At 36.9% G+C, this 18,057-nt stretch overlaps 1 protein-coding gene across 1 annotated transcript in view; it reads left to right on the top strand.

Moving 5' to 3' along the window:
- The first annotated feature begins 3,321 nt into the window (after window positions 1-3,321).
- The window catches only part of slc4a10b (solute carrier family 4 member 10b), an 81,203-nt gene continuing 66,467 nt past the window's right edge, over window positions 3,322-18,057 (top strand). The window contains exons 1-2 of the mRNA XM_079619610.1: window positions 3,322-3,452; window positions 16,436-16,465. Of these exons, the coding sequence (XP_079475736.1) occupies window positions 3,405-3,452; window positions 16,436-16,465 (78 nt within the window). The 5' untranslated portion in view covers window positions 3,322-3,404. The remainder of the gene's footprint in view (window positions 3,453-16,435; window positions 16,466-18,057) is intronic.

The raw sequence follows: 18,057 nt of genomic DNA, 5'->3' as shown, positions 1-18,057 counted from the left end.
ACTTAGGTAAAATTCATTGCAAAAAAAGGCCCTGGAAAATGAAGTTAGTTCAGTTGATGTTGATAGTTATTTTGGTATTGTATATAAAATGCAATTTTCATTCAGATGTTTTTAAGTGCGACTTGCATCCAAATAGCTTGTAAAATATGTGAATGTAAAATCTAAGACATGACAACATTAACAGATAATAATAGTCTTATATCATAAAAATCTTTAATCCATTTCGGCCCATATAAATATGCATATCTATATGTAAATATACATATATGTCGACTATAGCCAAAAGCAGACGTTGCACACTATTCTGTGAAATACATTTCAGACCATTTTACAATTTCAACTTGGATTAAGATCTATCAAATGTCCATGTTATAAAACACTACACCATTGGCTCTTAATCCTGGCCCTCAAGTAGCCCGGTATACTGCACATTTATTTAATTATATGAATAAATAATCTAGTTAGTGGCCTACACAAGACCTGGACTGAATGGTCCAGAAAATGGAGACGTTCAAAATGTGCTGTACTCAGGTATTGCACATTTGGATATCTCCTTTATTTAATTTAATATAGGCTACTTCATTCAAATAACCAGCTCGATTATTGTCAAAGACAAGAGTAATGCAAAATGTGCAGTATTGTGTGTGCTGACCGAATCATTTTGGTGAATTCAGAATAGCATATAAATGTCATGCTACTCTTACAGTACTTTTCCCCTGCCTTACAAAAACAGAAACACAGTGTTTTATCCTATTCTGAATTCAGAAATCCTGTATGCTTTTTGATAGTTTGCTGCCTCCCTGTGGTGCAGTGATAGGCTACCTAGTAAATAAAGAAACATTTTAAATTAGTAATTTTAGAGTTCCAATATACAATTGTGATATTAACGTAATATTCATTATTTGTTTAAAAAATCTGATGTCCGAGAAGAAAGCCAGTATATCTTACTACTAATCAAATCGTCTCTGTAACCCTTAAACCTGTATCACACAATTGCGAACACCAGATGGCGACAACGTCCTAAAGATTAAACAATAGACACTTGCGTTGTTATGTTGCATATCATTAGGTATATTATAGCGTGATGTGATTAAACATTATGTTACGATATAATTATATACATTTATAGGCTATACAATACATTATAATTAAATATAATAATATTAGAAAAATATTGCACAAGTGAGAAGCAGCACAAAAAGCATTTGGATAATCCATAGAATATACACATTGTATTACATTAGATTAATTTAAAAGAAAGATAGCACAAGAAAAATCATGAAGAAACGTGGTGACGCATGATACCTGCTTTGAAAAGAGTGGAGTAAAAAAAGAGTATAAAAGTTTAACTTAAATGTAAAAAGCAGCTTAAACATGGTCCAGGGAGTTGTTTTATTTCTTTTTATAATATCAGCTTCATCCATATAAATAAGTTCACCCGGAGTGCAGGCCAGATGGCAGGGTTAAAAGGGCAGCTGGATCTTTTTGGCTCTTAATATACAGTAAAACCACTGCACATGATCATTAAAGACTGTTTAGCAAATCCGAGTCACTGTAACGAAGAAAGCATTAGGTGCATTAGCCACATAAATGTAATAATATGACACAACTTGTTATTATATAGCCTATGCAGGTGGAACTCGAAAAATTAAAATATTGTGCAAAAGTTCATTTATTTCAGTAATTCAACTTATGCAAAGTGAGATATTTCAAGCCTTTATTTGTTATAATTGTGATGATTATGGCTTTACAGCTTATGAAAACCCCAAATTGTGAAAACGTTTTCATAAGCTGTAAAGCCATAATCATCAAGGGTTATAACAAATAAAGGCTTGAAATATCTCACTTTGCATAAGTTGAATTACTGAAATAAATGAATAAGCGTTTTCATAAGCTGTAAGCCATAATCATCCAAATTAATCATCAAAATAAAGGCTTGAAATATCTCACTTTGCATGTAATGAGTCTATATAATATATATTAGTTTCACCTTTTAAGTTGAATTACTGAAATAAATGATCTTTTGCACAATATTCTAATTTTTCGAGTTTCAGACCTATGCAGTGAATGTGATTTCATCAAGTACAACATGTTCCTGGAACAACATGCCAAACAAACAATCAAATTTGAGGGACAAGTTTACAGTTTATGTCAAGTTTAGACTTACAACCAGGGTTAGGTGCTTCTACATCAGTGTTATTCACCCATCATTTCCTCTGATTTAAGGGATAAGTTATGGGTTATGTTAGGTTTAGGGGTAAGGATAGGGGTAGGATTACATTTTTGTACTGAAATGTTGCAACAATGTCTGTCATGGCAAAATCACGGTGACCATAACATGCATAAGAGAGATATGGGCTATACTCTATTGAAACACTTTCAGACACAAACAAGAAAGATTATTTTCACCATTACAGGAAAATGGGATCTATGGATCTTGTCATTAATAAATGTTGACCTTCATAAAGGCCAAGTTGACCTTTGCATGAATATCACATGTAAATCTCACAAGACATTTCTCAGAACAATGGTTAGCCACCCACAAAAATAAAAACAAACTATAGATGCTAACCAAATATTCTACTGAAAACTCATCATTTGCCAAACATGTATTGCTTTCTTTCCTCTGTGAAACACAAAAAATATTCAAAAACTTTCAAATGGACAATTTTTTTTTTTTTTTACAAAATATAATCTTCTGTGTTCCACAGTTGAAAAAAGTGAGCAAATTATTGATGACAAAATGTTTAGTTTCGGGTGAACTATCCCATTCCAACAAACTGTTCAAATAAGCATTTGTGTAACTGGACTTTTAAGACAAAAACCTCCTAGTTACTGCCCATTCCAGACAAATTCTGTCATACATTTATTATTAGTCACCTTTAATTATACAGTGCTTTATGCAATACAGATCGTTATAATAGGAAAATTATGCATTTCGGTTGTTGTTCAGCTAAAGTCAGATCATTTCATCTATAAATCAGTTCTGCAAAACATTGTCAGTTCAGTTCTCATACAGTAGCATCAGTACAGTCAGTCAGATGATCAATAATAGGCTATTGTTGAGTATTAAACGTCCCCAAGCCAGAGGACAGTGGCAAAGAACCCAAACTCCATCAGGTGAAAGTCCTGTGGTCTCCCACACTTTCCCTAGTTATGTGTTCAAAACGTCTGTAATCTGTGTTATAAGGCCCTGCAGTGAGACACTTTAACATAATGCCCCCTCCCCTGTGGAGTTAAAGTCCTACTACCCACAACTGCGTCACACAGCAGCTACATGCGCCCTTATGAGTGAGCTCGTGATAACAGCACTGCACTAAATATGTGAACACATCATCTGCCGCTACACGCAGTACGCACTACACACACGCACACGCACTAGATCTGTTCCACAGGTACAGAAGATGGACGTGAAGGACCAAGGCGCACAAATGGAGCCTCTGCTGCCCGCGGTAAGACCAGCGAACCCCTGACCGTGTGTTCTGATTGAGTGGATGTGTGTGTGTGCGAGACCTTGACTTTGACGGATGAATGGCTTGCGTTTGTTGCTCGTGAGAGTTTTGCGCATCTGCAGTGTGAAGGCGTCACGCGTGTTTCTCTGCATCGCATGTTGCAGATCAGGGCAGATTTCTGTCAACGCGCGAGGGTCTGTTCGCCACAGGTTCTCATCGATGATTATTATATTAACATAAATGCGTATTTTTCTTTCAAGACGTCTGGACAGGAGGATTATCTTGATAAGAAAGTTCATTTGTACCACGAGTGAATTTCAGCAAACTCGCATATCTGGAAAAAAATATAGCCTATAACATCTGCAGAAACAGAAACACATGATATTGTATGAAGAAAATTAAGCCTAAGTGCATTCTTTCCTCATGACAATTAAGCATACTTTCCCTAACAAATTCGTATTACTGTGATGTGGGAAATTAATTAGCCTTATATTTAAACTGCATTTATAAATCACACTTATTTGTTAATTTTAATAATTGTATTGCAGTAACTTTGTCATACAGTTTTTAGTATAGTAACTATTGCTGTATTACAGTAATGATAATCTATTAATTCATCATAATGTCATAACATTTTTAATGGTCCTAAAATAGGATTAATTATCCAAAATATTATTTCTTTATTCAGTAATACTTTATTTTATAGCATCCTTGTTAGATGTATAGTAGTAATAACTATAAATTATGCATATTTACATGCATCTAACCCCAAAACAAACCTAACCCTATAGTTAATTATTATTACTCAGTATTTAAATGTATAATTACTGCAACACAGACACCTTAAAATAAAGAGTAACGCTTGATTGATTCTTTCTTTCTTTTTGGGGTGGAAAAAAGGGTCTTATAAGTCAAGTCACCTTTATTTCTACTGCGCTTTATACAATACAGATTGTTTAAAAGCAGCTTTACAGCATAAACAAATATTATAAAGCACTAGTCAGACAATAGTGTCATTATTCAGCTCAATTCAGTTCAGTGTTGATTCAGTTCAGTTCAATAACTGTAAAACTATTATGAAACGGGTTCAATTGCTCTACAAAAGACAATAGTGTCATTATGTTGATTCAGTTTAGTTCAATAACTGTGTAAAGTTCATCAATGAAAGCGCTATAGTGTCTTTATTTAGCTAGTTTATTCTCAGTATAGATAGCCGTAGATGATAGTCTGTGTTTAATCCAGGATCTAATGATTCCATCAGAGAGCAGTTTGACAGCTGTCAGCGGCATTTTAATTCACAAATCAGACGAGAGCCACTGTGACTGGAGATTATCTGTGACTCTGGGCAATAGATCAGGCAGTGAGGGATCACATGATCTATAGGGTTTTAATGAACATTCAGTTACATATAAAATATAGGATAAAAACAGCTCAAGGGCAACGACGTCATAAAGGCATTTAACAGATGCTTTAATGATTCTCAACTGGTTTTGCTTCAGGACTCAGTTGGACATAGTGGTGACCCAAAATGTTATTTAGTTCAAACATTGATATTTATATTCATTTAAAGGGGATAGTTCACCCAAAGTGTACTTACTCGCCCCCAAGTTGTGCCAAACCTGTATGAGTTTCTTTCTTCTGTTGAACACAAAAGATGATATTTTAAATAATGTTGGTAATCAAACAGTTGACGTTAACCATTGACTTCCATAGTAGGGGAAAAATATACTATGGAAGTCAATTGTCTGGATTTCTTAAAAATATTTTCTTTTGTGTTCAATATTAAAAAAAGAAACTTCTACAACTTGGGGGTGAGTAAGTAATACAGTAACAATGTTTATTTTTGGGTGAACTATCCATTTAAAGGGTAACTGTTGCCAAAAGTTAACCTATATAGGCTCTTTTTGTTAATCTGCCCGAGTCAAACATTCGTGTAAAATCATAATTAGAATGGAAACGCCACTTTTAAGATTGGCCGTATTTTCATTTTCGGTCAAAATGTCTTTTAAGTCGTACAAAACCTTTCTTTTTCAATGCTGGAGTTCATGTGTAGAGCCCCTGGTGACACTTCCAGCACAGTTTCATGTTGTGTCGAGCCGCATTAGTGTTTTAAAAATAGTGATTTTGATGCTATCATAGAAGTGCCCCATGCACTCCCATTCAAAATGCATTTTGACCGAAAACGAAAATTCGGTCAATCTTAAAAGTGGCGTTTCCATTCTAATTCTGCTTTTACACGAAAGTTTGACTCGGGTAGATTAACAAAAAGAGCACTGATCTAGATTGTAAGATCACCACTTCTCAGGTATAAATGGGGCAGATTTGCATATTTAAATGTAGAACATCAAAACATTATTCCTCGCTAGTTTCTGGGTTGACAAACCCTGCAAGCTCCACAGCCCAGATCTTTGCTCATAAAGCTGTGCTGTACCTCATGCTGGCTGGAGTCTCAGACAGGCCTAGTTTGATCGAGCGAGGAGCTCATCTGCACTTGTCCAGCCGCAGTGACTCTATTTTTGTGTGACGTGACGAATGGCAGTCCAAGCTTGGCGGTGGTTCATTTCTAGGAGGGGTTGGCGACTGAATTAGCCGAATAAGTTTATGAAGATATATTTCAGGAAATATCATTTAAAGGACTTAATAACTGTCACCCCCCCCCTTTTTTTTCTCGCAATAGACATGAAAATCACTATCCAAACTTAAATGGTTGTAATTCAAGAATGCTTTGGAATATAGACCTCTGGTTGGTCTTGTTTTAAAGAAGACCAGATCGATTATTATTGCCAGATTATTGTAGAAGTGAAATGACTTATGAAAGTGAAACAGAAAAAATAAATTTGAGTTTATGAAAATGTACAATGTAAAAATATAATATTTATATTTTATATACAATATATATATTACAAAATATATTTTACTCTAAAACTGCAAGAAAATGAAAGCCAAAAATCTGAACAAGTTTTATAAGTATTCCAAATTTTAGATTGATATCTCAAAAAATTAGCTTTCAGTAAGATTTTATTTGGGCGCAGTACCAAACTTTTTCACTAGATGGACAGCCAAGCTTCCTTACTGACCATATAAGGGCGCCTCCATTTTCATATTTTCATATAGGTTTTGAGTGATCTGAACCATGTATTTCCATAATTTTCATACAATCTTTTCAGTAGACATCTATTCAGAAGTAGTATGGGTGGTTTCTACCAATCTCTCATGATTTTTCATATTTATTGCTATTTCAAAATAAAGGCCTAAACACGTCCTAATGAATATGAAATATTCTTGTAGCAAATTGATAAATTACTTTGATTATTTTAAAATACAGCCATCAAATATGAAAACTAGAGATTGTAAGCTTTCAAATGATATATAGTTTGTCAATATTACTTTAGGTTTTTACTAAGATATTATTCTTCTAAATATATATAATGGCAACGGTGACAGTTAATACATAATGCAATGTAAAATGTGATAAAAATCAGACCATTAACTTGAACAACATGATCATAACTTTGCTGATAAAAACTGTTGCACACAATCTACTACATGCCTTCTGTCGTCTGATTGATAGTTTATACTTTTTTTAGCAAGTTAAAGGCTTTTAGTGTAATTGTAAAATCTTCCATCTTCAGCTCGTGGTTCACGTGTCTTTATGCTGTGAAATCTTTAATGATTTTTATAAGGTAAACAGAAGAATAACTTTAGATTTCAGTGATATTTCAAGATGAACACTTACTGGACTGAAGCAGTTTAGGTTTATTGGATTATCCATACATCATAATTTAGAAAAATCATGTTAAAGTTTTACTTTTGAGGAAGGTTTATTTGTTCATTTCTCAATCATCGTCGTATTGCATTGCATTATATGTTTTAAAACTAGTTTTGATCATAAAAAAAATGCATTTAAATATCATCTTACTAAGATGCATTATGATATAGATTGTGACCGCTGATATTTATATGCATTTTGCTATACTGTTACAAAGATTGTACATTACATGCTATAGGAATTCAAGTTCATCTCACTTTTTGGCCATGTAAATTTCAGCTTCTGCACTAAATATTATATTTTTACTCAGTTTGGGCCTCTGAATAAAATTGAGGTGTTTTTTTTTTCTTTTTGAGTATGAGCTCCATATTCTCACTATATCATAATATATGCGACATAATAGCCTCAGCAAAAAACTCATATGTAAACATTTTTATTGTAAGATTTCATCCAAAGGTACAGTAAACTGTTGCATTTAAAAAAAAAAGTTTTTCCCCCCCCGACTATTATTTCATAGCCAGGCTTTACAGGGTCAATGTTAATATACTATTATATATTACTAAAGATTTAGAGAACATTGAAATTGAATTCAAAGTCCCTTTTGGACCAAACCCTGAGCCGCTGAGTGTATTTGTGTGTGCTGGAGACTTGTACACGCTGTACAAGTAAAATAGAAAGTGTATGTTTAATCATTCATGCAAGCAACTCTAATCACTTTGGAACAAATCACATTATTCATCCAGTGTTGGCAGAAAAGGAGCTTTTGAATGACCCTTAAAACAGTTCTGAGCTGGTTAGTGGTTTAAAGCACTTTAGCAAATGTGTAATTAGGGATATCTGAGGTATCAGAGTTGTTTGTTGGATGCGTTGTCACCTCGTTCTCAGCACATTAGATTTAGGGGTCAGTGATGTGGTGCTCTTTCTGTCTGGAGCGATTTCTATCATGACAACTCTCTGAGTGTTTGGCATGGTAGTGGATATGACAATGTTGAGAGAATAGATCTGCTACGCTGCTGCTGTTGGTTATTGTGACACGCAGCTGTGAGCAAGGAAGACATGCTGCTGCTGCTGTACAATATAGCGTACATGAATTACCTGTAGCAGATCTATACAGGTGGAGCTGGGGAAGGAGAAGGGTTTCTGAAAGCGCGCTGCAAACTGCTACAGCAAATGCTGACCAAGTATTTGAAGGTTGAGCAGGCCTTGAGATACTTAAAGGGATAGTTCACCCAAAAATGAAAATTCTGTCATAATTTACTCACCCTCAACTTGTTTCAAACCTGTACGAGTTTCTTTCTTCTGTTGAACACAAAAGAAGATATTTTGAAGAATGTTGGTGACCAGACAGTTGGTGGACCCCATTGACTTACATAGTATCTTTTTTTCCTACTATGGAAGTCAATGGGGTCCATCAACTGTCTGGTCACCAACATTCTTCAAAATATCTTCTTTTGTGTTCAACAGAAGAAAGAAACTCGTACAGGTTTGAAACAAGTTGAGGGTGAGTAAATTATGACAGAATTTTCATTTTTGGGTGAACTATCCCTTTAAGTAGCTTTTAAAAAACTAAACTGCTGTGCATCTCTTGAGACAAAACAATATATTAGTGCAATTTGCTTTTAGTTAAAACAGCTTAAACATGCATTTTAGTCTGGGACCGGGGGGATAGTGACATTTATCCAATTACTAGCACATCTCTTAAAGGGATAGTTCACTTTGAAATAAAATTTTGGTATGTTTTAGCTTACCTGAAGTGCATCCAAGATGTAGGTGTCTTTGTCTCCGCAGTAGTTTCAATTTTTATATTTTTAGTCAAACCGTTCTTGTCTGTCAGTCATATAATGCAGGTCTATAGGCACTGTCTCTAATAACATGCAGAGAAAAGTCCAAATTAAAAAATTCCCCATCGTAAGTGCACATTGATGGCCTAAGACACGAAACAAGCGGTTTGTGTGATAAAACGAACAGTATTTATATCGTTTTTATCTCTTTTACACAACCACGTCCAAGTGATCTGTTTACACCGGATTTCTTCCCCGGAAACTAATCTAACCTCCTTCGATTGGACGTTGCATTTTTAAACTCAGCAGAAACGCGTGTGATTGGCTGTACGGCTCAACGTATGCCTTTGATTGACCTGAACAATGAAGCGAGTAGTGTGTCAACATAGAAGGCTTACAAATTGGGAATAAGTGAAAACTCAACACTCCCGGATGAGTTCGCGCGAGCTTAGGTATCAATGTACACTTACGATGGGGAATTTTTTAATTTGGACTTTTCTCTGCATGCTATTAGAGACATCTCTGCAAGCTTATGGAGACAGTACCTATAGACCTGCATTATATGACTGACAGACAAGAACGGTTTGACCTAAAAATATAAAAATTGAAACTACTGCGGAGACAAAGACACCTACATCTTGGATGCACTTCAGGTAAGCTAAAACATACCCAAATTTCAAAGTGAACTATCCCTTTAATGTTAGATTTCATGTCTTCTCAGTATAGATAGCCGTAGATGATAGTCTGTGTTTAATCCAGGATCTAATGATTCCATCAGAGAGCAGTTTGACAGCTGTCAGCGGCATTTTAATTCACAAATCAGACGAGAGCCACTGTGACTGGAGATTATCTGTGACTCTGGGCAATAGATCAGGCAGTGAGGGATCACATGATCTATAGGGTTTTAATGAACATTCAGTTACATGTAAAATATAGGATAAAAACAGCTCAAGGGCAATGACGTCATAAAGGCATTTAATAGATGCTTTAATGATTCTCAACTGGTTTTGCTTCAGGACTCAGTTGGACATCTAGTGGTGACCCAAAATGTTCTTAATAGTCCCCCTGTAGTCAATCATTTTATCCCTAAAAACTCATCTTTTATCACCTAAATTATATATTTAGGTGTTTTTTCTCTGAAAAAAAAATCTTAATGCCTTAAAATAGCTTGCATGTAACTCACCCTTGCCTCATATAGTATACGTGGTTCTATGAATATGCAAATGAGCTCCGCCTCCACTCACTCACAGCAGCTCAGAGATCCACTCATTGACGATCACACGTTGATCTGGGCTGTGTTTCCCGATAACGTTGTCTCTTAGCGCGCTACGAAGACTCTTAAGGTATTACTTAACTAAAGGTATACCATTTATAAGCGTGTTCCCCGAACCATACCTTAGGAAGCTGCTTAAGATATATCTTCTTACGTGTGACGTTACCAGGTGCCGTCCGTGGCGATGCTGCTGAATCTGTTGATATCGATGGCTCGAGAATCAATTATTCTCTAGTGCAGGGGCTAATTCACTGCTTTATGTGAGAAAGAAAGCGGTGTTCTTTATAAAAGAAGAATAGTTGAAATTGCATAGAAATGCTTTAGTCAAAAGCTTGATTTTCACCGCAGAGTGGCGAAACATCAAACATTGATATTTATATTCATTTGAAGGGATAGTTCAGCCAAAAATGAAAATTGACTCACCCCAATGCCATCCAAGATGTTCATGTCTTTCTTTCTTCAGTGGAAAAGAAAAACATTTTTTTGAGGAAAATTTTTCAGGATTTTTCTCCACACAATGGACTTCAACTGCACCAAATTGTTGAAGTCCAAATCAATGCAGCTTCAAACGTCTCTGCACGATCCCAGCTGAAGAATAGGGTCTTATCTAGCGAAACGATAATATAATATATACTTTTTAACCACAAATGCGGTACGTATTACGTCATCACGTTTGTCTGCTAAATCGAAGTCAGTGGTGTAACCACTATGCAGGGTCACATTTTGGAGTCATGTGACCAATAACCACCCCCCCCCCCCCCCCCAATAAAACAGGAAATGACATCATAAAAAGGACCCCTGAAGACTCTCATAATTGTGTGTTAAGGTCAGCGAATTTCTTTAAAATATCATATATTTTCCTGTAGTGGCAAGGTTAGATCCAATAATACGTTAGAGTAATGATATTCATGATTTAAAAAGGACATGATATTTGTAAAAAAAAAAAAAAAAAAAAAAAAAACTTGATAAAGATGTGTAGAAATCTATTTAAGGTGTAAGGAATATTTTATTATTGAATGGTTACACTAAATATATGACGCTTGCATTTTGAAGTAGACATGTCTAAACTCAGCACACATGATGTTGTCTAGTATCACAGGACAATATAATGATGGCTTTTTCAAAGCTCTCTGCTAAGACAAAGCTAAGCTTTATTATTCAGATTACACTGAAAAACATTTTCCGCTCAGCGTGAGTCAAAGCTGCTTATTATTGCTTAATGGAAAATAAACAGTGAGCTGTACAGAGACTTACATCTGTTGATGGCGATTGTCACGCTGAACCAGGTAAATGTGCTTTCAAGACAGTGATAGATGAGAGCCAATTATGTGTATTGTTTGGACTAAACTGTCTAGAGCTTGTAATCTCGATATGAATTCAGTGTATCAGTAGTAGAACAGAAATATGCTCTAAGTCTTCTCCCTCTGTTTTTGGATAATCCACTAGAGATGCTCATGTAATGGCCTTTAGCAGAGATTAAGCATGTACGGAAGGCTTCTGAGATTGTTTTAAAACTAATTGGTGCTCTTTGCATATCCAGGATTATTGTGTTTGAGAGGCAAGATGTCCTGGTACCTCCTCTGTTAAAAAATAGCCTCACTTTTCGGGTGTAAAATCAGACCCAGAAGAAATCCGCTCAGTAAAACACCAGATGTGTGCAGCTTTAGTGGCTGTAAAGGTACAACGGGTATGTTTACATGCACTCATTTCCGAATGAATTCAATATGATTTCAGAGTTATTGTGTGTGTTTATATGAACCCTAAACGATTCACTTTATAATTTTTTTATGCGTTACATGTATTCCGAACAAAACTGCCGTGATGACATGTATAAAAAGAAAGCTGACATTTGTGTCAGAAAAGTTTTTTAGCAAATATTAAGCAAATATTCACTGACCAGTTCATAAGACCTAAATAATCAGAAGCATGCTTTATGACGCAAAACATATGTAAACATATATGCATCATGTCACTGTGAATGTGCACGAGGTATTTTTGAATCCCATTGAGAAAATAGTCAGATTCAAGCATTTACATGCTTCATTTTTTTCCCTTGATCGAATTACTTCAGGTCTACACAATCCGATTGAAATTTCATTCAGATCGAGCTCAGTCGGATCTATTGAGGTGTTTAAATGAAGGATTTTCAGTCCGATTTAGCCATCAATCCAACATGTAAATGTAGTTTGTGTGTGTCTTCAGTGACTGCTTTCATGCTTTCAGTTCACAGTGTCTGTATATATGGATGATTCTAGTTGATGTCTGAATGCTCAAACATTTAGGGACTGTTTACACCTGACCACTTCATGCGTTTTCTCAGATTGGATAGCTATCTGATTTATCAAAATTATTTCATTTACACATGGTCACAATGCGTTTTCGCAAAACGGATTTAAATCCGATGTTCAATTGCCGCACTATATGCAGATTGAATGGAGTTCACGTCACCGACATATTGGGCCCTATTTTAGCGATCTGAAAAGCAAGTATCAAACGCGAAACGCAAGTAACTTTGTGGGCGGATCCCGGGCGCTGTTGCTTTTATACCGGCGGGATAAATGACTCTTGCGCCCGACGCAAATCTAAAATGTGTTGGTCTGAAGTCGCTTCATTATTCATAGGTGTGGTTTGGGCGTAACGTGAAATAAACCAATCAGAGCGTCCTCTCACATTCCCTTTAAGAGCCGGCGCGCTTGTTCCATGGCGGATCACTATTATAACGGCGGATTTGCCAGCACACGCCAGGAGCGGTTCACAGCCGAGGAGACCGACGTTCTCGTCAGCGCCGTAAAACACAGAGAAGTGATTGTATGAGGATGATGGAGAAACACACACAAATTAGCTTCGGTTAAACAGGCGTATAATAATTTGGGTAAATGTGTAATCTAGATTTATGCCTATTTTTTTCACATCTTCACGGACACAACAATGATTTCCCTCGTGTGTTCATATGTTTCCTTGTAATAATGTATGATGTGCAAAAAATGAAAACTGCTGCGTCTGTTTAGATTAGAGAATCAAAGTGTATGCGCGTTGTTCACACGCTACATTATGGCGAAGCATGCGCCCTTAAAATAGCATATGACTAACGCGCCACTGTCTTTAGACTGGGGTTTTCCTGATCAGTGGCGGAATAGTTTTCTCAAACTGCAAAATATCACCAGGGAACGTTTGCGCCGGAACACGCTCCTCTTTTCTGTCAATTGCGCTGGGTGCAAGATAGGGCCCATAGTATACAACGCTCTCACACGTTTATTTTTTAGCATTGTTGGGAGGAGTCCAATTTACATATATGGCTTTAACAACCAGATGCATTTACACTTAGAATAGAATAGAATGAGGCATTTATATAGCGCTTTCATATGTACTACTGTATACCCAAAGCGCTTTACAATTATATCAGGGGGTCTCTCCTCAACCAACACCAGTGTGCATGCGACGGCAGCCACAGTACAACAGCGCCAATGCGCTCACCACACACCAGCTATAGTGGAGAGAGGAGAGAGAGTGATAGAGCCAAGTCAGTGGATGGGGAATATTAGGAGGCCATGATTGGTAAGGGCCAATGGGTGGAATGTGGCCAGGACACCGGGGTTACACCCCTACTCTTTACGCGAAGTGCCATGGGATTTTTAATGACCACAGAGAGTCAGGACCTCGGTTTTACGTCTCATCCGAAGGAGAGACGAAACAAGACGAAACTTGTCCAGTTTCATCTGGAATGTGGCCCCCTGAAGTGGTTTGAGCGATCGTGTTCAAATCTGTCTTGAATCCGTTTCGGAGGGCATTTACACACCTGGTCTTTTCACGATCGGGTAGCTGTCAGATCACAGAAAACGCATGACGTGTTTAGCAGAGTTTAGGTGCAATGAAAGCATGCAAGCTGCATTTTGAATGTGAATTAAATGATTGCATCAGTGTGACCAGCAGTGTTCGCCTCTCATTTGCATACCGTTCAGAATTATGCAACTTTTTGACTCTCACCACTTGCTCTGCTGTCAATCCCATAATTCTGTGCCTGTGACTAATGTCCCTTAAAGAATGAACTGAAAACACCAGCTTAGCTCCGCTCACCAGTTGGCAAGAACGGTCAGATTCACAATAGTTTTTAAGTGTACTGCAACTTAATGTTGATCAAGAATTTAATGAAGTTATATCCCAAAAACAAACCCTCAGGCTAGCATATTATTGTGTGTTTCATGGAAATAATTAGAGGGGAAAAAAGTATGCACAGTTTTTTACAGTCGCTAGGACACATTTCTCAAAACTTAAGTCACTTTTTCAAAACTCTTCACACAGTTCTCCTAACCAACTTTCAGCTCGACACAGCAGTTCATTTCACATTCAACATGCACTAAACTAGCAAATCACTTCATACTTCTCAGATCAACACATTTAGAACACTATAAGGTTGACAGCCAACACACACACTTAATCACCCACAAAACAATGACCTAAAAACACTAACAGGAGCATTATACAATGTGTTCTTCTGTAAAACAAGGACACCTCTCCACTGTTTACAATTCACTGCAATATATGTTACTGGATGAATCAGACATGATGCAGTATGCTTCAATACTTTATATATTTTATGTCTTTTTTTTTGTTGCACTGAGTAATAAAGTACAAACATTATCTAGACAGCATCCACCGATACAATAGGGATCAGCTGTGGTTGGTCCAATTGTTTTTATAGCATTTTATTTTTAGATTCTTAATATATTTCATTACAATATTACTGTAGAAATGTGGCACAATGCTGTCGTATACAGTTTTGTATTGTGTGTAATGATTAATGATGATTCATCGGAACAAAACAAAAATCGTGAAATGGCTCAGTGTGATTCTCAGTCACAAAAGCTGTGATTTAACCGAATGAATATATGCACTGCATGTTTCAGAGATGTTCCCTGTTCTTACACTTGAGCTGTGTGTGTGTGTGTGTGTGTGTGTGTTTGAGTGTTCCCTGTGTTCTTACACTTTGAGCTGTGTGTGTGTGTGTGTGTGTTTGAGTGTTCCCTGTGTCCTTACACTTGAGCAGTGTGTGTGTGTGTGTGTGTGTGTGTGTGTGTGTGTGTGTTTGAGTGTTCCCTGTGTTCTTACACTTTGAGCTGTGTGTGTGTGTGTGTGTGTTTGAGTGTTCCCTGTGTCCTTACACTTGAGCAGTGTGTGTGTGTGTGTGTTCCCTGTGTTCTTACACTTGAGCTGTGTGTGTGTGTGTGTGTTTGTGTTCCCTGTGTTCTTACACTTGAGCTGTGTGTGTGTGTGTGTGTTCCCTGTGTTCTTACACTTGAGCTGTGTGTGTGTGTGTTCCCTGTGTTCTTACACTTGAGAGCAGTGTGTGTGTGTGTGTGTGTGTGTGTGTGTGTGTTCCCTGTGTTCTTACACTTGAGCAGTGTGTGTGTTTGAGTGTGTGTGTTTGTGTGTGTGTGTGTGTGTTCCCTGTGTTCTTACACTTGAGCAGTGTGTGTGTTTGAGTGTGTGTATTTGAGTGTGTGTGTGTGTGTGTGTTTGAGTGTGTGTGTGTGTTTGAGTGTGTGTGTGTGTGTGTGTGTGTGTGTGTGTGCGTATATGTTCCCTGTGTTCTTACACTTGAGCAGTGTGTGTGTGTGTGTGTGTGTGTGTGTATGTTCCCTGAGTTCTTACACTTGAGCAGTGTGTGTGTGTGTGTGTGTGTGTGTGTGTATGTTCCCTGTGTTCTTACACTTGAGCAGTGTGTGTGTGTGTGTGTGTATGTGTGTATGTTCCCTGTGTTCTTACATTTGAGCAGTGTGTGTGTGTGTGTGTGTGTGTGTGTGTGTGTATGTTCCCTGAGTTCTTGAGCAGTGTGTGTGTGTGTGTGTGTGTGTGTGTGTGTGTGTGTATGTTCCCTGTGTTCTTACACTTGAGCAGTGTGTGTGTGTGTGTGTGTATGTGTGTATGTTCCCTGTGTTCTTACATTTGAGCAGTGTGTGTGTGTGTGTGTGTGTGTGTGTGTGTGTGCAAACAAGCATAGCAAACCTGAATTTTTAATGAAAATCACATTTTAAAGGCACTTGAAATATCCTGATATATTTATAGCACAGAGTAGAACATTATGAAGCAGTTGAGATGGTGTGCTAATTTATGAAGAATGAGTAATTAGTGTATTTAATCTGTAAATATTTGTGTTTTGCAGGCGGTCACCTCTCCTAGAAGACAAAGTGTGGTGAGTAGAAATGTTTAATAGACTTGATATATTTTACGATGGTTGATCTAATGCCATAATCGTGTCTCACACTGTTCTGGATCATGGATGGATTGGATTGAATTGACAAAGAAACTGGCAATATATTTTGATTCGATGGTCCTGGAATGCTTTTCTAAATTCTGTCTGCATAAATTATTAGTCAATTCTGGAAAAGACAGATGCATGATTGGGGAAAGACAATTCACTGCCATTAAAATATCCAAAAAGATTAGAGTATGCTTGATGAGTTTCTCCCTCATGGTGTTTTCTCAGTGTGTGGCTCATGCATTCAGGCAGCACTGCAGTGTCTATAGATACCAACAGGTCACAGATGTTATAAATCTGTCAGCTTTCAAAGGACCACATGCTCATTTTGCTTCTTTTCGGCACGTGTTTAGTCAGAAAAGACCTTGAAACGTCAGCAGTGCCACAATGCGTAGTTACAGTAATCTAGCTGCGTATCCGAGATTTAGATCACATAAACCGCAGCATTAAAGCATGTTTTCAAATCATTCTCCTCTGATATTACAGTGCAGCATTATTAGATGAGCTGCATTGGCTTTTTTTTTTTTTTTGAGAGAGGATTTTCATTAAATGAATCATTTATGTATTGTTTTGGGAGATAGCACATTTTTAGGAGAGGAAAATCCTGCTGAGCAGCAGCAGAAGATCAGCGAAATGCTTCACGTGACACTCAAATCGAATCTGAGAGCTTTTGATCTGCTTTTGAATCTGTGTTACACAAGCGAACGCCTGCGCTAATGTCCGACGGGAGCAGGGAAAGGTGACGGGCTGCTTTGTATGCAGGATATGTCATTTTAAAAATGGTGTTTTCCAGACCTGGGACAGCCATAGAAAGACTGAAATCATTTTTGTTGGGCGCTTTCGATTAAAGCATCTGCCAAATGCATAAAAATGTTAATATTTTCATTAGTTCTGTTCATAAACCATGTTAAAGGAAGTTTACTCAAAAATGAAAAGTCATCAGCTCCAAACCCGTAAGACTGTAGATATTTTTAATGAAATCGGAGAGATTTCTGTCCCTCAAATAAACATCTCTTAATCCAAAATTGACGATTCAACATGTTTAAAACCTTCATTTGTGTTCCAAAGATGAACAAAAGTCTTACAAAAGATGAACGAGGGTTAGTAAATGATGACAGAAAACAGTTTACTAGACTACTGTAGACTACTGTTCAAAAAAGTTCACCAAGGATAAACTTATTTAAAGTTTAAAATTGTAATAATATGAATAATATTAAATAATTTTCACGCACACACACACACACACACACGCGCACACACACACACACACACAAACGTTTATTTAGCTATCTAAATGTGGACGTAATGGTTTTTATACTGTACAAACTGTATATTCTCTCCCCTCACACTAACCCTACCCCTAAACCTGCCCATCACACACAACTTTCTGCATTTTTAAAACACTTTTCATTACTTTATTTTTACACCAGATTTACAAATGAGGACATGAGGTTTTTGGAGATTTTGTCAGGTTTTGGTCACTTCTGGGTACAAATTTGTCCCCAAAATATAGTTAAGCAGGTATA

Source organism: Phoxinus phoxinus (genome assembly GCF_949152265.1).
Source record: "Phoxinus phoxinus genome assembly, chromosome: 7".
NCBI lineage: Eukaryota > Metazoa > Chordata > Actinopteri > Cypriniformes > Leuciscidae > Phoxinus > Phoxinus phoxinus.
The sequence above is the reverse complement of the archived record's forward strand: the minus strand, read 5'-3'. Positions and strand labels throughout refer to the sequence as shown.